This window comes from Palaemon carinicauda, chromosome 2 (genome assembly GCF_036898095.1).
Source record: "Palaemon carinicauda isolate YSFRI2023 chromosome 2, ASM3689809v2, whole genome shotgun sequence".
Lineage (NCBI taxonomy): Eukaryota > Metazoa > Arthropoda > Malacostraca > Decapoda > Palaemonidae > Palaemon > Palaemon carinicauda.
Window position 1 is genome coordinate 47,753,391 of NC_090726.1, and position 12,621 is coordinate 47,766,011.

Genomic DNA, 12,621 nt, shown 5'->3' on the forward strand with positions numbered 1-12,621 from the left:
AATAGGTGGAACAACTTAAGATACATGGGATCTACTATAATAAAGGAGGAAGGATGTGAAGCTGAAGTTGAGAATAGGATAAAAGCAGCCTAGGGGAAGGGGAGGAAGGTAGCAGGAGTGGTAAGTGATAAGAAAATGCCAATCAAGCTAAAAGTCAAGATCTATAACACAGTAATAAGATCAGTGCTATGTAGGCTCTAAGATGAAATGAGGAAGCAAATCATGAGAGAACATAGATGAGAATGTTGAGGTAGATTATGGGGATATAAATCTCTGAAAGATTGGAAAATGATAAAATAAAAAGGAATGGCAGGCATGGTAATGATTACAGAGTTGATGAGTGTCACGATTGAGATGGTATGGTCACGTATTGAGGATGGATGTTGGGGAAAGAGTCGAGAGGGCATGGGAAGAACCTGTCAAGGGGGAAGATTGAGAGGAGGCAGAGAATTAGATGGCGAAATAAGGTGAAAGATGTTCTGGAAAGAAGAGGTTTTGTGGTAGAGGATGCCTTTGACAGAAGGCATTGGAGAGGGTGAATCTATACACGGATTAATCACTTCCATTCTGAGAATTTTGGAGAAGTTAATTCACGATTTCCAACTTTTGTTTTCTAATGCAAGATCATTAAAATATTTTACAGCCCTAAGACTTTGTTACTTAGCCTCCCAGTAATTCAACCTACGTCTTCATCTGACACATATACTTCTACACTGATTTCGCTTTATCTTTGAACATTGATCATTCCACACATTATTTAACCAGTCTTTATAATTTGTATAAAACAACAACAGTATAACACTCTGAAATACACTTACAAACAACACCCATTTGACACTATTAATAATTATCCTCATTCTCCATTACTGTAATAACATTTTCGGTCATTCTTCCATATCCATAATGTTCAACATGCTTCACTTTCACCATAAAATCTGTATTCTACTACAGCTGAATATCTACATCATCGTCTGCATCACTCTCCAACCATCTCTATTCATAGTTCTTAAAGTTAAAGTTTACATAAAGTCTAGCTGCCTTTCTATTCGGCCTAATCAATTATTATTTCATTACAAAACTTTTCATTCACATCTTCAAATACTTCATGTCCTTTTTCAATACTTTATAACCTAAAAGGTACTGGTAAAACCAGAAAAAAAACACCGCTGTTATGATATTCTGTTTTGATGTCCTCGAAGGCTAGCTGAACAGTTACGACCTTGAGAGAGAGAGAGAGAGGAGAGAGAGAGAGAGAGAGAGACTCGTTGAGAAAGTGAAAGAGTTACGAGGCAGTAACGCTTGTCAAAGGAGAGGGAGGGAAGGACGACGTTAGAATTGTGCTAATAAAACACAATGAATTCTAACTTTACTCACAAACGAAATAGTCAACAATTTAGCAGCAGTACATTAAGTTAATTGCCCTTTCACGCATTTCCCAATTTAATGAATGTATCTTACTATAATGAGGAGTAAATTTCATCATTCAAATATAAGAAAAGTTATTTAGATTGTCAAAACACCTAAATGTTTTCATCCCAGTGGACATCACGAATATTAACTACATGGTTTAAAGACCCATAACAAGAAGATAAGATCCCTAGTGGGGGGCGGGGGGGGGGGGGGACAGATAGTCATCTGGGGTGACGAGAGAAGGTTTTGTTACGAAACCCCGTATTCAATTAAGACTAAAAATAAGGGCATCACAAGGAAGATGGAGTTACAACTCTTGTATCCGAGGGGAAGGTTAGAAAATCTTGGCCGAAGTAAACGCTCTGTTCTGATGAATTTAGTTTTATTTTGTTTTTTTTATTACTCTGATAAAAGGGGTAATAAAATTAGATACTAACCTAATATATATATATATATATATATATTGTGGGTTACACATATCTCTGAAGTGGAAAAAAAAGAAAAGAAAAAAAAAGGGCATCTAAATACACATCAAAACGGTACTACATAATTTTAAACTAATTACTTAGGCAAACGCAATTGGAATCGACTTTATGCTTAACTACTTTACATAGTCACCTGAAACATCAGGTGTAATCATCGAAAATCAAACCCTTCTCTATTTTTACTTTCATGAATTCTTTCTTAAACAAACCGTATTTTAACTACCCAATTCTGTTTGGAGTCCCAAATCGTTCTTCCTATTTACCGAGTGTCTCTTCATATAAACTCTTAAGCACAGGCAATACACATTCCATGTATTTTATATTGCATATATCTATATTTTGGATAAAATGCCTTAAAAAAATTAATGCACTACAAATACATGACATTTTTTCATTAATTTAATATATATATATATATATATATACATATACATATATATATACATGCATATATATATATATACATAACTATATATGGATATATACTGTATATATATATATATATATATATGTGTGTTATATATATTTGTATATATTTATAAAAATATATTTATATATATACATAAATATATTTATATGTATATTTATACATATATATTTATATATATATATATATATATATATATTTATATATATATATATATATATATAAAGTGTCTACGTGTGTTTGAGCATGCATGCTTCTTTAAATAGATATGAGAGAGAGAGAGAGAGAGAGAGAGAGAGAGAGAGAAACATACGTCTTAATAATGACTCTCAGGGGAAGGAAGTTAATTACAGCTACGAGATCGCTGTCATGGTTTTTGGGGTTATCCAAGGAGGTTAAATTTAACCTCCTCCGGGGGTTATCAGAGGTTAGGTGGGCTGAGGAGCACAGCCTCGTTATCCTCACACTAAAGAATCTTTTACGATTCATAAACGTCGGCCTCGTATCGTAAACAATTTCGCTGGGCGATGCTTCGTTCAGATAGAAGAGGAATGACAAGATGACAACACCACGAGCCTCCCTGGAAGGAACAATAACCTTCCGCCTTTTTTTTTTTTTTTTTTTTTTTTTTTTTTTTTTTTTGAGGGAAGTGGGCGGTCGTGGGTGGGAGGATATAGTGGGGCCGAAGGGAGAGGGAAGTGTGGTAGATTTGTTTTTTTAATATATCTTTTATCTTCTCCAAGCGGTTCACTTCCCAAGGCGTGAAAGGGGGGTAATTCACACACATTACTCGCCAGGTGGTGAAAGGTGAGCTAAATCAAACTGTTACACGAAGGCGAGTATTATTCCCTTAGTAAACTTCCAAGAGGAAACAAATGTTCAAAATATTATGTACACCCCTTGAAGCATATTCATAAATCCATGCCAGACTCATATTTCTTAAAAAGAAACGTAAAAGAAACATCCGTGTAATGTTATTATAAAAGAAAAAAAGAAAAAAAATAACAGCAATGACCCCTACACTGTTACGAGAACCGTATTTTGCCAGCCTGACAGCTCAATCAGGGAACCACGGGTCCAGTCTTTCAAGTTTCTCTTAAAAAGACCTCTCTCTCCCCCCCTCCAAACCCCCCAACACCCCCCCCCCCCTCCCCTCTCTCTTCCACAACTCATCAAATAGGACGCCGAGAAACTATTGCTATCTAAGCCTTAAGAGATAATGCCTTCCTCTCTCTTTCTGTGTCTCACCCTTTTCCTCATTCGGCTTCACCCTCATGTCATGCAGATAAGGAACCATCTGTTTCGCTCTCTCTCTCTCTCTCTCTCTCTCTCTCTCTCTCTCTCGAACCAAGGTTCAAAGATATAAAGATATAAAGTCAGCTGGCACTTTATCAAAAGGGATTCTAGACACGTTATATATGCATATAAACTAGTGAAAAACTATATATATGTATATATACACTATATATATATATATATATATATACAGTATATATCTATGTATGTATATATATATATATATATATAATTTTATACATATCTATATATATATATATATATATTTTATATATCTTTATATATATACATATATATATATATATATATGTATACAGTATTTATATATACATATATATATATATATATATATATGTATACACTAAGAAGTGAAACTGGTTATGGGCTAAAGAAGTAACAGTAAATAAAAAAAACATTAACAACCAGTTAAATCTATCTATGCAATGAAATATTTTATCCATAACAATAACTTACACATATGAAAAGATACAATTTTTCTTCTTCCTCCATTACCTAAAGTGCCGTAATTTTGCCCAAACACATAAGAGGACACTTAGGATAATAATAGCTAATCTTAAGGTTACCACGATTTCATGAAAAGTGAATCTTTGGAATTCACTTCCTACTTCTGTGTTTGAGGCCCGTTACATTCTATCTCTTTATAAGGAGGTATAAAGAGGTACATTCCATTTACTGCTAAATGGAATGAAGTCTTGGGATTTCTTTATCATTGTTACTTTATTTATAGGATTAAAATTTTACCAATTATGGAAGTATATATAAATAGAAGCCTTATAAGTTTTAAATAGTTCTATCTCTCTCTCCCTCGCTATATATATATATATATATGTATATATATATATATATATATATACACATATATACATATATACATATATACATATATACATATATATACAGTATATATATATATATATGTATATATATATATATACATATATATAAATATATATAAATATATATACATAAATATATATACATACATATATATACATATATATACAGTATATATATATATATATATACACATATATATACATACATATATATACATAAATACATATATATATATATATATATATGTGTGTGTGTGTGTGTGTGTGTGTTTGTGTTGACTTAGGCTGAAGTTACACGTAGTGTTAATGAATTTATGTCAATACTTCCTCAAAGATAACTTAACACTGACAGGAACAATTTAAACTAACAGCTCGAACAATAAAATTTAAATACATTTATCGCTTATATCTAGACTTTACATCGTATAGAAACCTCACCAAGACTTTGTCTAACGAGACATAAAGAGCAGCAGTAACCCTTATACGAAACCCACATGACCAGATGGAACTTCGTTGTCCTACTTCATGATCAACACCAAAAGCACTTTAGCATGTCATCCCAACAAAACTATATAAAACATTTACTTGCATCAAGAATTGTTATAAGAACTAGAATTATTATTAGTATTACTTGCTAAGCTACAACCGTAGTTGAAAACGCATGACGGTATAAGCCCAATGGCTCCAGTAGGGAAAATAGACCAGTGGGAAAAGGAAATGGAAACAAATAGAATGGTGTGCCTGAGTGTACCCTCTAGCAAGAGAACTCTAACCCTAGAGAGGGTGGAAGAGAAGGCAATGGCACTACCCAGGACTAGAGAACAATGGTCTGGTTTTGGAGTGTCCTTTCTCCTAGAAGAGCTGCTTACCATAGCTAGTCTCTTCTACCCTTACCAAGAGGAAAATTCCCACTGAACAATTATAGTGCAGTAGTTAACCCCTTGAACGAGGAAGAATTGTTTGGTAATCTAAGTGTTGTCAGTTCTATAAGGAAAGAGGAAAGAGGAAAATGTGTAAAGAATAGACCACACTACTCTGTGCAAGGAAAAATGAGCCGTAAAATATATTTCCTCTACCGGGGATTGACTCCGGAAAATAACAACTTATTGATCACTCATTCAGACTCGACCACTGAATTGCCATAAAGGTCTGTGTGTGGGAATCCTCTTCCTTGAATTAACCCATTTTAGCACTTCCTCAGAAGAATAACCAATAGCATGCCAGCGACTTCCGTATAGTCAGGTCGCTCAGATAAGAAGACAAGAAATTAAAAACTTTTTCTATGACCAAAAGGGATCATGATATGCTGATGAAAGTCAAGATCAAATCTACTCTGTTGTAGGGGGTCCACGCCATGCCCTTTGATCCTGCTGTATATATTCACTCCAGCTACGGGCTAGGTAGTAGGTTGGTCAGGGCACCAGCCACCTTCTAGGAGAAGGACACTCCAAAATTAAACCGTAGTTCTCTAGTCTTGGGTAGTGCCATAGCCTCTGTACCATGGTCTTCCACTGTCTTGGGTTAGAGTTCTCTTGCTTGAGGGTACACTCGAGCACGCTATTCTATATTATTTCTCTTCCTCTTGTTTTGTTCAAGTTTTTTATAGTTTATATAGAGATATTTATTTCAATGTTACTCTATTTAGATTATTCTATTTTCCTTTTTTCTTTTCCATACTGGGCTATTTTCCCTGTTGGGGCCTCTGGGCTTATAGCATCCTGCTTTTCCAACTAGGGTTGTAGCTTAGCTAATAATAATAATAAGAAGAAGAGCATTTTCGTAAGGGTTTAAAGGCCACTCATGAATGGCGGAGGCAATGGGCAGTGAAAATGCCTTGAAGACTAACCATATATACATATAATCAGCGCCCACACCCTCTTACAATCCAAGCTAAGACCAGGGACGGCCAGGCAATGGTTCTGATGACTCAGCAGGCATACCTTTAGGCTCCCACAAATCCCATCTTTAGATGGTGAGGTTACAGAAACTAAAAAAACTATCGATCTAGAGCGGGTCTCCAACCCGAATCTGGCAGAACGCGAGACAGGGCGTTTCCAATATGCTAACACAACCTTCAATGAACGAAGAACCATAGCGATCCACTGTCCGATCAAACGTAAGCCGAGAGGTGTTACAATCATTCATTAGGTTACATTGGTTGATTGAACTTTTAAATACAAATACATACATATATACATACATTACACACACACACACATATATATATGCATATATATATATATAATGCATATATATACAAACATATATATATATATATATATATACTGTTTATTACCCATGTGTTTATATATGTATCTGCGTGAGTATGAGAGAGAGAGAGAGAGAGAGAGAGAGAGAGAGAGGTATCTATGTTACAGTATATTAGAAACTTACGACCAACAATTATTATAAAATTTACTGCTCGATAGGGCATTGCCACTGTCCCTGGCCCCCGTCATTCATGAGTGGCATTTAAACCTTTTAAAGAAACATTCACTAACAGTTATTTATCCTCAATTAATTCAAAATGTAATTCACTAATTCAATAGAAGTATAGAGACATGAATAGTAATTGCAAAAGAACCCCCATACACCCTATTAAAAAAAACAAAGTCCAAGACAAGTATTAGTTATATTCACATAATTTTGTTCAGTCAACGTCATGTTCATGGTTCTTACTATTGTTCATGTCTGTGTTTATATACAACAGTAAATTTTACAATAATTGTTGTTCGTAAGCTTCTAATATGTTACAGTCTCTCTCTCTCTCTCTCTCTCTCTCTCTCTCTCTCGTAAGCTTATAATATGTGTAACATACCTCTCTCTCTCTCTCCTCTCTCTCTCTCTCTCTCTCTCGTAAGCTTATATGTTACTACTGTAACATACCTCTCTCTCTCTCTCTCTCTCTCTCTCTCTCTCGTAAGCTTATAAGTTACTACTGTAACATACCTCTCTCTCTCTCTCAAGCTTATATGTTACTACTATAACATACCCCTCTCTCTCTCTCTCTCTCTCTCTCTCTCTCTCTCGTTCATTTCAACCCCTAATTAACTATTTTTACGACGCTAGTTACGTTTATTTTCCCCCCCATGAAACCATTACGAGGATCAATGATCTCTCCCTTCTCCTATTTCTTTTTCATAAATTGAGAATAAGCGAGGTCCTACAAGCCCCTCCCTTCCCTTCCGACCCTCCTTCCCTTCCTTCCCGTACCCTGTTATCACCCGAAGCGCCCTTCCGTCTTCCCCCCACACCTGGTTTCAGTGTTTGTTCATCCGGGTAACCTTGCGGATAATATGTTAATTATGTCATATATTTTCGGCACTAATGTCATACTTTTATGGTTATAGTTACCTTGGCTGCCTGGTCTGTTCTCTATGGGGAAAGGGGGACAATGTTTAATGGGCCTCATAACGTTGCATGGAGCCATATATATATCCCCTACATTTTTTTTTCTTCTACCCTTTAAATAAGGGTGCGATGTATCTTTCTCTCTGTCTCTTATATTTCCTTTACATTTTTTTTCAACCCTTTAAATAAGGGTGCGTTGTTCTTTCTATCTCTATCTTATATTTTTTCTGCATTATTTTTTCAACCCTTTAAATAAGGGTGCGATGTTCTTTCTCTCTGTCTCTTATATTTCCTCTACATTTTTTCTACCCTTTAAATAAGGGTGCGTCGTTCTTTCTCTATCTTATATTTCTTCTGCATTATTTTTTCTACCCTTTAAATAAGGGTGCGTTGTTCTTTCTATCTTATATTTCTTCTGCATTATTTCTTCTACCTTTTAAATAAGGGTGCGTTGCTGTTTCGCTGTCTCTCTTATATTTTCTCTACAATTTCATTACCTTTTAAATAAGGATGCGTTGTTCTTTCTCTCTATCTCTTTTAGATTTTCTCTAAAATTTTTTCTACCTTTTAAATAAGGGTGTGTTGTTGTTTCTCTCTGTCTCTTATATATCCCCAAAATTTTTTTCTACCCTTTAAATAACGGTGCGTTATTCTTTCTCTGTCTCTCTTATATTTCCCCTTGACTTCAGACATCACATCCCCATCTTCCATCCTCAATACCATCATCGCGTTTTTTATAAAATTTGTAAAAAAAAAAAAAAAAATCATCTACTTGCAGTGCCTCAAAGATGGCAAAACTGCTACATCTACTACTTGCATTTATTTATTCGAGAGTTCTCTGTTTTATTCAGTGAGGGAAAAAAAAAAACTCAATACCATCATCACGTATTTTATAAAATCTGTAAAAAAAATCATCTACTTTCAGTGCCTTAAAGATGGCAAAACTGCTACATCTACTACTTGCATTTCCTTATTCGAGAGTTCTCTGTTTTATTCAGTGATGGAAAAAAAAAAAAAAAAAAAAAAAAAAAAAAAAAACTCAATACCATCATCACGTATTTTATAAATTTTTTTTAAAAAAATCATCTACTTGTAGTGCCTTAAATATGGCAAAACTGCAACATCTACTACTTGCATTTCTTTTATTCGAGTGTTCTCTGTTTTATTCAGTAAAAAAAAAAAAAAAAAAAAAAAAAAAAAAAAAAAAAAAAAAAAAAAAAAAAAAAACAATAACAACAACACCATTCCATAGTCTGACCTTGGCCATTTATTCCTTCCCCTACCTAGGCCACACACTGAACGAGGTAATAAGTTAACGTGTATGCTTAGTCCGTTTCATTATCGATGCCAGGTAATAAACATGAAGGGTTATTCATATATTATGTTCTAGCATGTCGGATATGTACAAACGCGTGTAACGCCTCTGTACCATGGTCTTCCACTGTCTTGGGTTCTCTTGCTTGAGGGTATACTCTGTGGTCTTCCACTGTCTTGGGTTAGAGTTCTCTTGCTTGAGGGTACACTCTGGCACACTATTCTATCTTATTTCTCTTCCACTTGTTTTGTTTAAAGTTTTAATAGTTTATATAGGAATGTTTATTTTAATGTTGTTACTGTTCGTAAAATCTTTTATTTTTCCTGTTTCCTTTCCTCATTGGGCTATTTTCCCTGTTGGAGCCCTTGGGCTTATAGCATCCTGCTTTTCCAACTAGGGTTGTAGCTTAGCAAGTAATAATAATAATAATAATAATAATAATAATAATAATGATAATAATAATAATAAGTAACCTATGGGTTTGCTATTTACCCTGTCCCATGTATGTCTCTCAACATGCTGAGGTTAAATTTGGTAATCACTTTAATTTTCATATTTTCAAAGACCAGTACATCAAAGTTTATATGTATCATTTATGGGAGTCAAACATATTTATATGATGTATATGTTACGCAAAATGTGGATAATTGCCAAATGTGTACATTTTGCAATTACTTTTGCCTATTATGTACAATTTGCAGGCACCAAGCGCTGCAAATTGTACACAATAGGCAAAATTAATTGCAAAATGTACACATTTGGCTATTGTCCACCTTTTGCGAAACATATATATAAGTGTTACTTAATAATGAGTGCATCTATGCCACAATTAATTGCACAGTTGCTCTCTGTTGGATGATATAAATGTTCCTCAATGCTCGTTTCACTCATAAGAGGAAGATAAAAAATTTTTTTATCCCTCTCAATGCAGCTTCAGACAGACTATCCACAAATCACAACTACTATTATACAATACTACAAAACGAATGAACCTTTTAATAATTCCCACAGCTTTACGGCAACTAAAAACACCACTTGTAAGTTAAGTGACTCAAGTGGCATGTTATCTCCTACACTTTTTCGATATAAAATCCTTTACTATAACAAATTTGTCATTCATCACCAAAACCTTCAAATAATGTATTCTTTTCTATGCATGCTCTCGCCAGTTTATCTATATGAGGCAACCTATCAAAAACTCTCGGATGCATCTTAAAACTATATGTACCCTTTTTACAATAAAAGAGAGGACCCTTACAAATATGGCAAACCCAGGAAGATGTATGTATAAACTGATTGAAAATTATGCAAGATACATTGACTTATAGGGAAGATCAGTGTTGGTTAAAACAGAGGAAAGTGTGAATCAAGTGTTTATGTAAGGATTTTACACTCAAGTACATGATTAAAATAAATACAATGAGGATATACTTCTCTATATCTATATCATAATCTACTGTAGATTACTGAACAGACTACAGACAAGATGATGTCCTTATGAGAATCGTCACCTATGGGGTAAAACCAATGGCACCATTTAGAGAGAGAGAGAGAGAGAGAGAGAGAGAGAGAGAGAGAGAGAGAAAAAAAAAAAAACTACGGCTAGCTAAACTTAGTAAGTCACTGTGATGGAAAAAGCTATGCCTCCAGAGTACCTAAAGAGTCCTGCAACCAATGTAGTTTATAAATTTAAATATTCCGTAAGAGAATGTAACCCTCTCAATATAAGCTACATTGGCCACACAACGACAAGTGGCTATCAGGAGGAAACTTTTAAGCTTATTGTAATGATGGGGGCGATATATCAACATTTCGTTAATGCACATGACAAAAAAAAACTCCACTAAATGACTTTATTAAAGACACAGGATTTGTTCATGAGGAAAATGGGGTGATGGTGATGTGACGGGCCGAGAAAAGGTTGTGACTCAAAGACAATATGAAAGCAACCAAGTAAATTTATTATAGAACACTCTCCTTTATATACAAAAGCTCAAAGCAACAAGAAATTTCATGTTAAAAAACAGACACTGTTACAGAGAAGAAAAGCAGACATTTTTATTCTGGTTCTTTTTAGTGCGAGGGAAGAGCGAAGATACAAGCATAATATATACACAAAATGAACTATGTACGATCGTGTGACACACGGTTGGTACAGTGACTACCTAGTGTACATCAGAACACAGCTGTCTGTGTTGAACATACAAATTTCCTGACTAGGTCCTCCCCACGAACAAGAGGGTATTCCACATCCTGCCTCCAGAACTTACCCTGTAGCCTCAGGAAGTGTTGTTGTGGGAGACTTCATTTATGTTTCTAGATTCCTAATTCTTGTATGAATGCTGTGCCATTATATAAGGAGTTTTATTTGTAAAAATGACCCATGAAGGCCATTAATTATTGGCAAATAGCTGTTAAAAAAGTTGAATAAATAGAATACACATTTAAAAATTTGGTATTCTACAAGACTCTAGCCCTGAAGACAAGAAAGGGTACTGAAAAATAGAAACGTTTTGTTTTAAAATAAGTGATGCCTCAAGTACTTCAGTATTTGATAAAAATTGCTTAACAGAACGACTATACACTAAAGGCTTGTTTCGGACTATTAGAGCAGTAGAGAAACTCCTTCTTCATAGAGATTGATTGATTGATTTTGAGTTTTCTGGCATCATGACATCAAAGGTAATTGACGCCAATATCGTTTGTTATAAATAAACAACAAAAGGAAATTCAATTTAAAACCATAAAAGCAAAGGTTTAATAGTTTTCAGAAGACCTGGAGGATGCCAGAGAACTCCAAATCAATGAATCAGAAGACCTGCTTCTGAAATATAAAAATACTGCTAGCATAGTACAACACATCCTGCCCAAGAATCTTGGCAAGGATGAACCCGCCATCCTTACCTCGAGCCTCAGACAGATATCTTTCTATTAAGATGCTAAAAGTGGACATAGAGAACAATCTGCAGCTAGTCTGAAGCAGTGAATAGATATCCAGCTAAACCCCAAGGATCTCCTTGAAGATACTGAAAAAAGACACAAGCAAGAAGTCACTATAAGCCATGCAAAGAAGCTCATGACTCTCAATGGTGGCCTTGTTAAGAATGAAGAGCACCCAGATAGCTATGTTGGCCTAAACCTACCAGGTATTGACCTAATGGAGGCGCAGAAGAAACTCCTTAAACTGGTTGCTATCAGTGCAAGGGGGAGCGAAAACAGAAATACCGTTACAGTGTACGAACATGTGTAACAAGCGTGGTACATGGCTAACCCACTAAAAAGACATACATGTGAAATAGGGCTCCCTGTCTGGAGAGGCGCACTGTACGTGGGTTATCTTTCAGGAAATAAGCAGGTTCAAGGCGATCAATGGAGATTCAGTCTTCTTTGCCACGAATTTCAAGTAAGAACGCCTCCGTTGTTCGATGAATCACCAGGAAAGGGCCCGTATAAGGGGGCGTTAGCGGTGGCTTGCTGGTG

At 35.1% G+C, this 12,621-nt stretch overlaps 1 protein-coding gene across 1 annotated transcript in view; it reads left to right on the forward strand.

Moving 5' to 3' along the window:
- Positions 1–12,391, forward strand: part of LOC137616415 (asparagine-rich protein-like) — a 98,420-nt gene extending 86,029 nt beyond the window's left edge. The window contains exons 4-5 of the mRNA XM_068346156.1: positions 6,445–6,591; positions 12,165–12,391. Coding sequence (XP_068202257.1) covers positions 6,445–6,591; positions 12,165–12,391 — 374 coding nt within the window. The remainder of the gene's footprint in view (positions 1–6,444; positions 6,592–12,164) is intronic.
- The last annotated feature ends 230 nt before the right edge of the window (positions 12,392–12,621 follow it).